Source organism: Hypomesus nipponensis, chromosome 22 (assembly GCF_054491055.1).
Source record: "Hypomesus nipponensis isolate SF chromosome 22, ASM5449105v1, whole genome shotgun sequence".
Taxonomy (NCBI): Eukaryota; Metazoa; Chordata; class Actinopteri; order Osmeriformes; family Osmeridae; genus Hypomesus; species Hypomesus nipponensis.
Genome location: NC_140382.1, coordinates 10892133 through 10907396, shown reverse-complemented (window position 1 = coordinate 10907396; position 15264 = coordinate 10892133). Strand labels below are relative to the sequence as shown.

At 44.2% G+C, this 15264-nt stretch overlaps 1 protein-coding gene across 2 annotated transcripts in view; it reads left to right on the top strand.

Annotated features, from left to right (window-relative positions):
- Nucleotides 1-692: 692 nt before the first annotated feature.
- The window catches only part of tmem131l (transmembrane 131 like), a 30095-nt gene continuing 15523 nt past the window's right edge, over nt 693-15264 (top strand). The window contains exons 1-5 of one of the 2 annotated variants that reach the window (XM_084686473.1): nt 693-935; nt 1633-1706; nt 3971-4014; nt 12730-12801; nt 15104-15227. In XM_084686473.1, the coding sequence (XP_084542599.1) occupies nt 812-935; nt 1633-1706; nt 3971-4014; nt 12730-12801; nt 15104-15227 (438 nt within the window). In that variant the 5' untranslated portion in view covers nt 693-811. Of the gene's footprint in view, nt 936-1369; nt 1506-1632; nt 1707-3970; nt 4015-12729; nt 12802-15103; nt 15228-15264 lie in introns of those variants that run through there. The other variant, XM_084686474.1, reaches the window with a different exon arrangement.

Genomic DNA, 15264 nt, shown 5'->3' with positions numbered 1-15264 from the left:
ACATTAGCAGTGTTTGAAACACGCCCACAGCTAGGTATGCGGGTGTCGTTCATGCGTTAACCTGCTTTTTTAGAACAGACTACGACTCGTCTTTGATAGGTGATCTGTGCCAACTCCCAAGCCCTCGAACTCAGTTACACGCCCATGAAAAAGTTGGAAGTTGAGTGTGAGTGAGTCATGGTTTACTGCAAAACCATGATCAATGGGATGTATGATAATTTATCACAGAATATTAAATATCGCACAATATTGTTATTAGGGTTTGCAGTTTACATGTTTGAAGTAGCGATGTGCCCTCTGATGAGTTAAAGCCTGCTGCTGTGGTAGGCCTAATTTATATTATTTTGTTGGCGTTATACTGTGATTCTCTGTACCGTTGCACATATCCCACTGAAACGGATTGAAATGTTTCTTAAATGTAATTTTGTTTATCTCAATTTATTGTCCCTACCTAACCTACCTGTGGGCCTAGCAGAAGGCCCACAGAATGCAGGATACGTTCATGTAATTTATTATCAGCAAATGTATTCAGTACTTGGATAGGGAAACATATAACCACATGGGTTGACTTGTTTTCTGCAAAGGGTTTGTCACGTTCATGTCATTCATGTTGTAAGTCAAAGCTTGTAAATGCTCGTGCAGGAAAGCCAATGCAACGACTTGGCTATAGTCGGCGCATACTCCTTTGACACAGCGAGAAAGAGGGCAAGGAACGGGGAGGGAGATAGAGGTAGGGTTTTCTTCTTTAGAAGAGACAGAGAAAGCTAAGCGTAGCGAACACAAGCCAGGCAGGCTGCTTTAACAGAGCAGCATGGCGGGGCTACGGGATATCCAGCAAGGCAGCCAATGTCACAGGAAAACGTGGATTAATATACTATTCGGAATTCTACAGCTACTTCTGCCTTGCGTTCAGCACGGAGGGGCTCAGCTACAAGGTCTGGAAACATGCATTTTCTTCAGTTATTGAGACCGTGGCGAAAATGTCGACTGGAACTACCAGTGTTGCTACCGCAAGTTGACAGGGAAGACAAGTCTGTGCTAATACAGCATTGCTACTGTATTGTGCCACCAGTGTATTATGGACAAACATGACTTGTACATGAATGCCTAAGATTATTGTAATTGAAGTAGGCCTAAGCATGTATGCACGTCTAGTTATGATACACATATTTTTTTAATCGCCCTTCTACAACGAGAATTTTTTTTCCTACAGTGGAGTTTCCTGTTCATAAGCAAGCCATATTTCGGAAGTGTCGCGTTACAAAGAGAACTTCGCTTTAATATACGCACACAGTTATGTTCATTTTTTAAACTGGATATACATAGAAATATTACATTACGCAATTGGGCTACCCTCGTTAACGTTTAGGCGACTTCTGCGTACATGTGTTTAGCTCGGAAAGCTAACCCGAGCTACCAAGTTAGACGAATACACCCATTTGTCTACCTTTCCATAAGTTTACGTTTTTACGGGTTGATAAACGCTCTTGTTTATGGTATACATGGTTTGTAAAACGGATTACTATAATTTTTTCATCAATAGACAGTGTCTAGTTTTCAGTGTGTTGACAGAGAGTGAAGGTGATCTATTTGACAGTGTACTCTGCTGTTTCTCCACCTCTCCTCTTCTAGCCCTGAGTCAAATGTCCTCTAGCGTGGTCGAGGTCTGGCAAGCAGAAGAGACTGATCCATTAGTCCCAGTTCAGGTAAATACAATTTTTTAAAACGATCGTTTCGGGACGCCTTTTAAATGTCCGTTCCGTTACCAATGAGTCACCCATCCTCACTATACGTGCCAGATCGCCCCATTGTTTACGATTTTGGCTCCAGTTTTACACGTGCCGTGGAACCTTTAAACCCGACGGTGACATTCACTCTAGATCCCCATACATGTTCTACCTGCACAATTCTATCTGTACAATTCAGATTATCGGTTGCATCTTTTGTTGCTCTTAACGTGAATTGATGGCCCTTGCTAGGAGAACCCAGAGCGAGGCGGGAAGAAGCTGCCAGGGCTGAGCCACCTGCTATATACAATGCCATGTGGCCCGTTGTTCCATGCTCTGAGTCTGTACATAATGTCCATTTACGAGATAAGGGGTTGTTATAGGCAGTCACTGCACAATTGGAATGCTGTTAGAAATGTAATGCGACATATAAATCATGCTAGGAAAATGCAAATGTCACAAAACCTTTTGCATTAATTATGACTTGTGCCTAGTCTGTCATACCTTGATGGTTTGCTATCATTCCTAGATTCTCCGAATTTCAAGCCATGCATTGTCAGAACTGCGGTATGCTTTGCATTTATAGGAGCCTGCACTGTACATTGCAGCAATGTTTGAGGAGTTATGTAACCTGGAGAACACACACATGCACACTCAAAAGCAGTAGCACAGTAGTTCAATGTTTTTCCTCATCTTATCAGCGAAGTCTGCTGACTCATAGACCACATTAATAGAAGTGATCTGATGGCACAAACTGGGCACTGCTGTTATATTAAGTGTTCTATACCACTTGCCATCCTTTTGAAACTAAATGAAAACAACCAATCTTGAGTAAATGTTAAATTAAGGCATATTTGTGTATGTGGGTAAAACTAGTCATCTAATAGTAAGTAGTTTGTTGGCTTTTCCATTTGTCAGATTAAAATATTAAATATTAATATTGCTGCAAAACAGCAGTTTTGTTTAATTTTGGTTACCTCCACCCTGCATGTGTCCCACCTTGCCTGTCCACAGACAAACTTTTGGCAATCAAGGGTGTGTCAGGTTCAGATAGGACTGACTCACAGGGAGGCCTTCTCGATTGGAACAGGGCTGCAGTGTGCGCATATGTGTGTGTGGTTTATATAATCCTCCAGCACTGATATTGATGTTAGAGTATTGGGTGGAGAATGTACTCAACATAAAGATATGTATCCTTTTTTACCACTAGTAAATGTCTCACCTATACTGAAATGTAAAACTGGTTCATCAAGATGTCATAAATCACTATGTTGATATTTCATATCCAGAAGTTTTCTGTGGGGAAACACTTAATAGCATTCTCCATCCAGATGTAAAGAGAGAAAAAAAGCAAATACTATACCAAGCATATTGCCAATGTTGGCATGGCCATGTAGTTTCAAGAAGCCATGCTCTATCCAGGACGTTAAGAGAAAAGGCTGCAAGGTAGCTCTGGTTTAAGCTCTGCTCATTGCAAGCTGCCACTAGCAGGTGAACAGTTCTTGCAACAGACTGCAGAAGTGTCACAGCAAACTGCAGAATGTCACCGTACTGTCTCGTGACAGACAGCAGCCACAAAACTGTTCTTGAGGGGATATGATAAGATGTTATGTTGTGTTGCACTGCACTGCACTATCTCATATTATAGTTGAGCTGTTGTTGCACTGTACTTGAGGTGTTGTTGTTGCACAGTGCTTAGTAATATATGTACAGGTGTACTCCAACCACCAGAACAATGCATTTCTGATCTGTGATGTTCTTGGGAAAGAGTGTCTGCTAAATGAATAAAATGTTTTGGAACATCCCACACCTAATACTGTACTCTACTGCTGCTTGTGATAGTTATGTCTGTTGATAGGCACACACTTTTCCCAAGACTATGTTCAATTTAGGATATTAGTATTGTTCACCTGTGATCATGCAACACTAAGACAATAGACACACGGAAACAAAGAAACAAGCTACTTTAAGTTACATTTATTTAAGCTGCTTGACAGACTAAACCCTAAACTGCAGAACACCCTTAATGAATCACTATTAAATGCTAAAGTGGGCCAAATGATCATTAGGTAGAAAAACGTGACAATAGAAGTCTGAAATACAAAGGATGACCGTTGTGTTGTTGCACACATATTGATGTTTATTTGTTAAACAAAATAGCTTTTGTGTGTAGAGACATCTACAGTAGATCGCATTAAGTTGTTTTATGAAGATTTAAACGGCTCATTTGTTTATCTTCACAGCTGGTAGAAGAGCGACGAACCGACAGTCTTCCGCTGGAAGAAAGGTAAGACATCACACCTGGTCTCTTGAGGAAAAGGGAGCCAGAGAAAAGCCTATTTTCTTTTTCACACGTGCATACCTGCCCTTGTGACTGTCAAGTGAGAGAAAGCACAACAGAGGGATTCATTTTTCTTTGTGATCAAAAAGCACAACGCTGGCCATGCTCATGTGGAAAGAGCAGTTGACAGACAGACAAGAAAATAGTGCAAGACGAGAGTGTGGGGAGGTAGGTGAGCTGGGTTGTGAACATCCTGTAGAAGGTTGGTAACTGTGGGGTTGCGTTTCATATTATGACAACAGAGTGGAAGACGGGAGAAGGTGCAGATGTATATAGTGGAAGAAAACGTCTGATTGCACACTGTGAAGATGGTGTCAACTCATCACAAAAGCTGAAGGATGGACATAAGGGTCCTTCATGTCATATACACGACATAGTATGAATGCATGTTCAGCTGTTTGGAGTGATAAAGCTCAGTGAATCTCGGTCCAGAGAGGAACTTTGTTCTCCATATGTGTGTTGTTTATGTTGGTGTAAGTGTGTGGGGGTGTGTATAAGAAGAGAAGAGAGGGGAAAGAAGTGAGAGCGAGAGAGAAGCACAGTACTACATTCCAGACTAATTTTAGAACTCCTTGAAAGAAAATGGAGGGGAGGTCTATGGTGTCTGGCTTGTTTCAGTCGACTAAACTGTCTGCTCTTTCAAACACATATCGGAAAAGTATGGTGAATTTCCACACAAACAGTAAGTTAGTTACAGTACAGAAACTTGATTTCCAGAACTCAAGGCGAATGTGTTGATAGTGGCTCTGACAGCAGTGTAGATGAATTGCCATGGCATCCACAGGACCAGACAGTGAGAAATGAACGAGTAAAAGTCTCCTATGAAGTTCCTCGTTTTTAGTTTCAGTCTTGCATCTTCCTAATAGATACAGCCAGTAGCTCTTCATTGTCTCACTTTACTCAAACTACTCGTGGATTATTTGAATTATTCTAGGCCAGAGAAGGCCTGTTTTCATAACAATAAGTGTTAAAGATTTTACAATGAGCCCCCTACCCCAACCCCGCCCCCCCTCCCATCTTCGTGCTCTTTGGATCCTCAGAGGCTGCCAGCTTATGACTGACTTCTGTGGCTGTTTAGTGTCAGCTTCCTTTAAAAGCCTTTACACTGTCACAAGCACACACATTTTCAGAGCCCCAGCCCACTGTGTATTCAACCTGTTACTAAAGTGCAGTGATGTCTCCAACAGCACTTTTTCTAAGCCCTAAAATGGTTGAACTTGTCTGTAGGGGGAGGGTAAAGGCCTGTATCAAGTTAACATCTTACCCACCATTGTCTTTTCTTCCAACCCCAAAAATGTAACCGCAAAACATTTGTTCTGGTTTTGTTTTTCTGTACAGAACGTCTTCTTAAATGTTGTCATTTCACAACAAAACTTGTGGGTGGTTAAGAGTTACTAGACACACAAACAGTCATTGTATAATGGGTCATATCAGTGAGTCATTGTATAATTTGAGGCCTACATTTAGCCAAAATGGCAACCTCAATTTTTACACTATACTACTACGTAAGGAGTGCAACACTCCTTAATGCTAGTACAAAAGTACATATTTGACTTAATATGCTGTGTTTTGCTAGTCTCCAGTTAGCTCATCAGTAAGTCTTGTGAGCTAACTGGATGCTAGCATGTTCCTTATTGACTGAACTCTCGTGCCTGGGTTATCAGCCTCTTGGCTGGGTTGCCATCGGTCTCCTCCCGCCTGCAGACAACAGTGGCCTGGAGATAGGAAGCAGGCCAATGACCTCCTATCCATCCCCCCTTTCTCTATTTGTCCAATTTTTCCTCTCTTCTTCATTCGCTCTGTAGCAGTGAGAGAATACTTAGCAAATCTACCTGTTAGTGCACTGCCCACACACACACACTCAATGAATCATCAACAGACCAAGATACCATATTGCTGGTGGTCTTCAGTCATGCAACGGCATGCGTGTGTCACATGGAATAGTGTTTATGCTGTGCATTAGTATTGTTCTTATCAGTTATACAGTTTAGAGCTTAGATGTCATGCTCAAGTAAGGGATATGTATGGATGAGAACATTGAGAGGGAGTAAGGGATGTGTATGGATGAGTCAGGTGGCTGAACGGTTAGGGAATCGGGCTAGTAATCTGAAGGCCGCCAGTTTGATTGACGTGCCAAATGACGTTGTGTCCTTAGGCAAGGCACTTCACCCTACTTGCCTCGGGGGAATGTCCCTGTACTTACTGTAAGTCGCTCTGGATAAGAGCGTCTGCTAAAAGACTAAATGTAATGTAATGTTAAATAATGCAGGAATCTTTAGACAAGGACTCATAACATGAGAGGAACCATGCCTTTCTGCATAGCACACAAAGCTTTGAAAAGCAGCTATAGCATCAGCAGACACATGATGAGGAGCCACTAAGTAGGTGGTTGTGGAGTGTGCGTGTGTGTGTGTTTTGTCTTGCTCTGTGTGTTTCTTTGCAGACATGCATGTGAGGTGGGGGTGGGGGGAGAGGACATTGAAAGGAAAAGCATTTTGGTAGATGGGGGCTACTTCTTTGTCTGTCATGCGCCCACACACAAATACATATGTGCGCACACACACACACACACACACAATGAGGAAGGTGAGACTGAGTATAACGGCACACTTTGAATGTGTTACACCATTCCGTCACTCCATAGCAGAAATACATCCAAGCATCTAACAGCTTCTACAGTAGAGCAGGTAGTCACAAGCCTGTTGAAGAGAGCTACACATCTTGCCTCGGGTTGCCGACGCCACAATAGGGTGAATGAATGACTCAGTAAGCGACTTATTTAATAATTCACCTGTTGCATGTTGCTATGGCACCCAGGCCTATGATTGACACTACTGACCAGGCCGCCATGGATAGGCATAGCTCAGTGGTAGTATTTGACTGCAGATCAAGAGGTTGCAGGTTCCCATCCCCTGCAGTAAGTTGCGTTGGAAGTGTCTGCTAAATGAAAATTGTAGTCATTTGTGTTTGAGAGCAGAGTAGCGCTGAAAACTGTAGAGAGCAGTTGACCTTCTCTCAGTTTCCTCTGCTCTTTGGGAGCATGTTTATCTAGGGAAATGATACGAATGAGGTCATCGCTGGTGTGTTGTCTGAGGTAAGTTTTAGAGCAAAAGGTTCAGCTGACGCTGTATTTGGACGCCATGGTCGTCGGTCAGGGGCCCGGGGATCTGTGCTCGCCCCCCCCCCCCCCCCCCCCCCCCCCCCCCCGAGGAGCGGCCCGTTTCTTCAGGGGCTGTCATTCTTTGTTCAACAGAAATACTCAGCTCGTGGTAAAGGCTCAACCACTCCTTCTGCAAACAAACATAAGAGCAGCTGACTTGAGGTGTTTGCGAGATACGAAGGGCGTTCAGTCACACAGAGTTTGTAGCAGTACCAAAACAAGCATCCTTTTTTTTCCTGCCTCTTTTGCACGTTGTGTTGACTGTAGAAGTTCTCTCTTTTTTTTTTCCTCCAAAGTTCATGAGAAAAGGGGGGAGGTTGAGGGGGAGGGTTTAGTGGGAGGTTGAGGCAGTGGGTCACTGGAGGAAAACCAGTCCCCTGTTGGCCACACTAACATTGGTGAGTTTGATCCAGCCCAACTCCTTTTCAGAATCAAATCATATCAGCTGTCAGGCAGCGTCCCAGTCAGGCGTCTACACACAGATGGCTCTGTCACGGCAGTTTTCTCCGACCGAGGGAAAGAACCTCATTGACCTTTTGAACCAAACACGCGCACACACACACACTTCTCGTCCACTTGAGTGAGCAGGGAAGGGCTTAATATTATCTAACGAGGTATAAATAACTAGCGGTTCTATTGACAAAGAAAAGGAGAGGGATAGAATAAGAAATCAACTGTATTGCATAATACAGAAAGAGAAATCAACTATTACATAATAGAGAGAACACATTTTCTCCCAGGCAGCTAGGGTCAATGGCTACTGTTTGGTGCACTGGCTTTAGCCATGGGTCATTTGGTCGTCCAGTGTGGGCTATCGCAGTGAGTTCCTGCTTTTGATTCTGGCAAGCAGTGCTTCTGAAACGGTTGTGCCATGTTTAGAATTGGTGTCAGCTACATGACTTGAAGTCAGTGGAGGGCATTGATGATATTGTGTGTGAAATGTGGCTCTTTCTCAACACTGCATGTGTGTGAAGGATTTGGGCAGGTGGAAACCTTTATCTCTCTCTCCCCCCCCCCCTCTTCTCACCCCTCTTATAAAACAAGAAGAGCTATGTTTGGCTGAATAAGGTTGTGTGTAGGAGTTGTAGGACTAGCGCATCTGAGGGAGGAGTCCAGAAGCACCCGTTTAGGCGTTCTCATTCACAGTATTCTGGCTCCCATTTTCATCCTTTCTTTTGATCCTTTTACTCCTTTCCCCTCTTCTCCCTCATCGCCCACTTCTTGAATCTGTATTGCTTGGCTCCTCCTCGGTGGGGACGTCTTCTGCTTCGGTTGTTGCTTTCATCCATCTTTTTGCTGCCATTGCTCCATCACTCTCTCTCTTCCTTTTCTCTCCTCCATTCTCTCCCCAGGTCTCTCTTTCTCCCCTCGCCATTAATCAGTGATGAGCAATGTCCCACTGCAAAGCTGACAGATGAGTGGTGAGGGAGTGCACATTTTCACACCTCCTGCTAGTTCTACGCCCACTCCCTCACTCCCTCCCTCTCTCCCAACCTCTCCCTGTAGCTGTCGTCAAGCTTCCCTTATTGCTCATCTCACTGCATGCAGACTTGATGTTTACTCTGATCTGCAGGGCAGAGTAGCGGCGCTCGAATAGAAGTCATGAGAATTGGGAGAGTCCAACTTGTACATTCAGGTACAAGCCCAGATGTTACTTTAGTGTTATTGTTGGTATGAATGGTCAAACCCTTTCTGATTCCGTTTTATTTACTCCCCCTTCCTATTATAGCTATTCTCCTGCTTCCATGTGTCGTTGGCCTTGACCTTTAGGCCTATGTTTAGGTGATGTCATATGAATATGATGATGTTAGCACAATTGCGGATGAGATGTGAACAATACTGGTTTCCTGAATATAATGAGCTCGTCCTCACCTTGTATTCCCCAGACACTCATCTTCATCTTGAGCCCAAAAAATCCTTTTGTCTCACCGCCACACACTTAACAGGGGAAACCAGGGGGGCAAGCTAATAACTAGTGCTCAGGCTGCATCTTTCAGACTATAATCTACAGTTTCCACTTTAGCTTTGCCTCACCGCAGATTATTTAAGACGCTCTCCTCTGTCCCTTGTTTTTCTTTTTGTCTTTTTTTTCTTTTCTCCTAAACTCGCTCGGCTAATTAGCCATCGCACTCAGTTTGAGTCAGAGTTTATCTTCCCCTTTAGAGGCAGGTCAATGGAGCACAGAACAGAAGAGACACCTGGACACTCTCCAGGGAGCTGTCAACATCTCCCAGCCTCACTCTCAAACTTGGAGGCTGAGCTGTGAGGTTATGGAGAACAAATCGGTTTTCCTATGGCTACAATATTCTTTCCATTTTGTAGACACTGTAAGGGTTTGAAAAGTTGAATGCGTAATAGATTGCGTACTTGGGTATTTCATTGGTCGCAGGCCTGAAGTAACTTATGACACCATCCACAGCGCAGGGCCTTAATGTCTCAGCATAAGTTGACACCCTCCTGTTATCCATGACAAGGCTGCTGGTGCCTCTCACTTATTATAATCCAGCCTTGCTACACACCTGCTACACTAGCAGAGAACAGTCTGTAGCATCTGTCTGTTAGCTGGGTGTTTTACGTTGGAAAGACGTTAGATTTAAACCATATACTGACCAAAGCCCTTCCCCCTCAGTTAAAGGGACTTCTAGCCTACTTCCTGTACAACTCAAAACAGGAAGTCAAATATTTGTAGGGCATTTCTCTCTCACGTTCTTTCTCTCTTCTGAATGTTAGTTGTCCTGTCATGCCTACTTCCTGTTTTTTGTTTCCTTATCATGTATACTTCCTGTTTTAAATTTTTAAATTTCATACATTTCTTTGTATATTCTTTTTATTCAAATACGGCAGCTCAGCTATTTCCCTACAGAGGCATGTGGGCTCTCCAGTACAAGACACGTTTTAAAGTTTACTGTTTTACAAACTACACACTTGCATTTGGTGATATTACAAGCACGAGACAATTACGTTTTTCTTGCTCACTGCGATTTATGGAGCTGTATCTCCTTCCTAGATAGGAACAGGATTAGAGACGCGGTGCTTTTGTGTACCACTGATGTGCGTGCTACTGTGGAAGCGGTTTATCCAATTGTACAAGTTTCCTTTAATAGTTTAGAACAGCCTACATCTCATTTGCTCCTAATATTCGCCCAGTGTTCTGGCCCGAGCATGAACTCTCCATGCCATCCACTCCCCCCCCCCCCCCCCTTCTGTTGTCTTTTTTTACCCCCACCACCACACATTGCTGGTGGCCTTGAGCCCCGCTAGCTCGCCTGGCGACGCAGATCCTAGAATGCTATAAGTGGAGGTGGCAGTTTGCTGGCGGTGACTGGTATGAGGGGTAGTTTGTAATGTGAATAATCACCCCTGCAGTTAAAGTGTGTGTGTGGGGACACACAGTCTACTCATAACCACTCACCCACCATCAATTGCTTGGATGCATAGACTGGAGGACCACATCTCAGTGACAGTGAGACTCTGGGGTCCTGGAGATGAAGACGTCTTTGACTCAATGAATGACAATGAAGAGCACAAGAGGTAGAAAGGGAAGGAGCAGTGTTCCACATCTACTGTGAGATTCACCTCAGGGAAACACCCAGTACCTGCACAGTCATCATAGAGGCCTGTGGGCTCATCAAGAGACAGCACGTTTTGTCCTGTTCTCTGCAGTAAATCTCAGCCTCTCTCTGTCTCTCTCTTTTTTTTCTTTCTCTGTCCTCCCACTTTCTGCCTTCTTCCATTCAATCTCCATTATTCTATTTATACTCTTTACTCCTTTTTTCTACTCTACTCTTCACCACTTACTGGGTGTTTAAGTAGTGTAGAGATGACCTGCTGAAATCCTGGACAAGGCAACCACAGTTGGCACTGACTTTAACAGTGAGAAACCGCTCCCAACCCCCCTTTGCAATCCAGTAGTTGGTATATCCCAGTGTGGAAACACTGCTTCTCAATTAGTGGGATTAACTAATTTTCCCCATGGGAAGAAAGTGTGTTGAGGACTCCCACAGGTGACATGTCCTTACAGGACCTTACAGGAATGTCATGTTACTGATCTGACAAATTAATGTGGAGGTCCTGTTTGCTTACGTACCCAGCCTCAAACATCCAGCTGTGTCAGCCTTCCCATCTGTCAACAGAAGCAGATCCTATTTTTACACACACACACACACACACACACACACACACACACACACACACACACACACACACACACACACACACACACACACACACCAGGATGTCACACACACTGCCACCATGACCGACACGTTGCTGCAGCAGGGGGCCATCAGTGACCTCATACCAGTTATCGTGTGTGTGAGAGAGAAATTGAGAAAGCCCTGGAATGGAACCGTTTCTCTTTGACTGTAACCTCAAGTACATGCTTCCTCCCACGAAGGCTTTTTGAAGGTGTCTAGACCTTTTAAAGTATGTCAGCGTTCATAGATCAGCCCCACATTGTGTTTCAAATACCTCTAACACCAAAAGGTGCTCTCTCAGTTGCCTCTTTCTTATGCAAGGGGTGTAAATTGGAGCAATGTCTTGGTGTTGAAGCAATAATAGTGCATGCTTTGGCCTCATTGCAGTAAAGCGAGACAAACATGGTTCTGCAACACTCATGGTTTTGCTGTCCGAGACAAACCACAGCAACTTTTGAAAAGCTGTCAGGTCCATGCTCCAGTCCCACCACTTCCGGTTGTTACAGTGTGGCTTGTCATTGGAGGGGGTTGTCTCTTACTCACAGTGCAGTGAAGTCTGCAAACTAAGCAGCAAATGTTATGCCAGTAGACAGACATTTGGGGGTAGGCTTGAAATGACCTTTACGTGAGTCAGTGTTCCCTAAAGTATTGTGCTTAGTTTTGTCTGTGACACCTGTTTCAGTTTTCAGACTACCGGTAACCCACAAGATGTCTAGATCCTGAGAGATCTCTGGAGATCCAGATGCCAGATATCCTAGATCCCACAATATAGGTTTTGAAAGAGCCAGATGCTTATTCTGCCCTCCGTTCTAAAATTGAACACACCTCAGAGAGCTTTCAGAGGTCTCCCGTGTCTCACGGCGTGGCCCGGCTCTGTTTTAATGGTCTTCTGACTCCTTCCACTTGAGGTCCCTCACAGAACTGTGTGAAATTGAACAAGGGGCTTTCATTTAATCTCCTTAATTCATCATCTCTGACACCCACCCTCCATCATATTCGTCTGCTGTTGCTGTTTCACCCCTCCCTGTTACGAGCGAGACGTGTTCTGGCCTCCCCCTGACTCCAGTGGTGTTGTTAAGCAGGATAGTCAGCATTTTGAGGAGCCGCCAGAGGTATTAGTGGTTCCGGTTTGGCGGCTTGTGTCGTGTGGTTGAACTTGTCCCTGCTGAGCATGCTAATTATGCTAAATCCGTGTTTGTCTTCTCACCTCGCTCTCTTGTAATTTGGTATTCAAATTCCCTTTTGAAGTTCTTTGAGTGATCAAATGCTGAATGTTTTCTCCCCCCCCCCCCTCTCTTTTTCCAGCTCTTCTTCATATGCCCGGGAGAATGGAAGGTCACTGCGCTTCCAGCCCCCAGCTCTGGAGTTTGGGATGCAGTAAGTACTCCTGTCTCACTTCCTGGTTACTCACCATTGGTCTGAACAACACCTTACCCACCCTCACATAGACAATGTCATTATCTCTCTTGAGACAATCACTAGAATCACTGTCTACCAGGCCCAATCCAAGTTGCACCAGTGGTAGCTGCATTATTTTAAACAAACCGGACATGGCAACACAAGTTTAGAGTGATGTGACAAAAAGACAGAGAGAGAAAGAGTGTCTGGAAGAGACGTACAATAAATTCAGTGGGATATCCACAATCTTTGCTTAACCCCAAGTCTGGTTCATGTCAGCCAAGGGAAACATCCCGGTACAAAGTGAATCATCCTCCGAACACGACAACAGCTGCAAGTCGAGGGTAGGAACGCTCTTCATCTTAGGAACCACTCTTAGAAAGATACAGACCAAATATGGATGCCAGCTCTCTTTCCCATCAGCCAGGGACTTTGGGGGGAGGGGCTGCCCTCAGCCCAAAGGTTAACAACTCTTCTGTTTAGCCTCCCAGATCCCCAAACTACCAGAATAGCAGGCCCTTTGTTGTGCTTGGAAGGCCTCCGCAGAGCAGCTATTTGAAGCAAAAGCATACAAGTAGTTCATGTTTGTATGACATCTTTGTTGACTCCTGCTCAGTCTTTTTTGCTCTTTTTGACTTTTTTTCTGCTGTGTTTTTATATATTTGTTCTGTCCTTTGTTTTTGTGCAGATTGGCTGAAGATAATTTTTTCATCGCTTGTCTAAATAATCTTATTTACCTATGTAGAGAGATTTATGTAATTATGGGGTTTTATTTTGGAAGTACTTTCTTATTGTTCTAATTAGGAATGCACACCCCTCTTATCCAGGCAGCAAGAAATTAGTCGCTTAAGCATGAACTCCAATACCGCACTGCTTATCACAAAATACAGCGTCCCACACCCTAGTGTAGCTAGCAACAGTGCTCGCCTGTAAGAAACTACCAAAGCACAACAGCTCCCACCGGCTAACAGTGCTGTAGAAAGCTAGCCAGTGTCTAGTGGCCTTGTCCGGAGTGTTGTTATGCAACGTTAGCTGTCCCTGGTATCACTGATGTGCAGGGCAGAAGCAGGCATGCACAAACAGACTCCTATTGACTCTGACTGTTTAATGACATCAGTGCTGTCCTGCAGGGCTACAGTCCACGTGCCTCTCTCAGGACCCAGAGTAGCTGTGTCCCTCCTCCTCTCCCTCCCTTCTCCTCCCCGCTCCCAGCTGACGGTCAAACCCCCCCCCCCCCCCCCCCCCGTACCATGTCCTGCCCAGCAACATGGGAATGGATCAGACAGCAGGCAGATAAGATTGGGAAAATAAACTTCTTGGTGCTGAAATCCCAACAGCATATTAGCAGCAGAACTGCTAAACTGCACCAGGGAGTCATGGGGAGACTGTTCTGCCCATGCCTGTAGTCACATTGGCTGTAACCTTATAGTTCCAGTGTTTATGGTTCATAAGCTATGGACGCATTTCCTAACACAGTTGTAAGGTTTACAGTTTGTAGTAACATATTTTATGGGTGTGGCAGAGTTTCATCTGACAGAACAACACTTTTTTAGTTTTTATTGCTATGATAGTTTTTTTTATGGTTACAATATCACTAAGGTTCTTCAGGCTGGAATTTGGGGGGGACTACCAATGCCTGCAATAATTCAACCTCTTTTTTCGATTTTCTGTCTATACATTTTTTCTGTGAATGATCTCACGGGGAATGACATTCATGTCCCCGGGCGATATTCAACTTTGATCTTCAACCTTTACAGTGTTCCAAACGGCTCAGAGTATGAAAGCATGAGGTGGGAGGGATAGACATACCACTAAAGGTCACCATGGCTGTTGCAGGGCTCTCTCTCCCTGTGTTCCTCTAACTGCCAGGACAGTAGCCTGTCTGCTGCTCTCTGAAGGCCATGGAACTGCCCAATAACAACTAGGATTGTTGCCATGTCCAAACATGGTACCGTTTGTGATTGAGAGTTCAAGACATCTCAAACGAAATGCTTGTTCTTTCACTTTTAGTTGGCTGTAGGAGTTAGATCTTTCCATACAAATGTAGACTGTTGTTTTGTGCATGTAAAATAATCAAAACATTCCAACCAATACATTAAACCCATACAAGTCAAATGTACTGGTTTGTTCCAAAACTAATGAATTACAATACAGCTCAGTTTTGTTAGTGAGAAAATTAAGTTTCAAAATGACTGTGCTGTTTAAGAACTTGAAGATTTTAACTACAGGAACGTTTGGTGCTAATGTGTACTGTATATTTCTGTGTGTGTCCTTTTTGTAGACCACTGGGGTTGCCAAGAGCAGAAACCATATACATACACAACCCCAGTCAGGAACTTCCAGTCACATTGCTGGCAATGTTTACATCCAGCAGACATTTTCACATGCCTTCCTTCCACAGAAGGGTAAGTGTGTGTTGTGCGTGTGTGTTCTTGGCCCCTC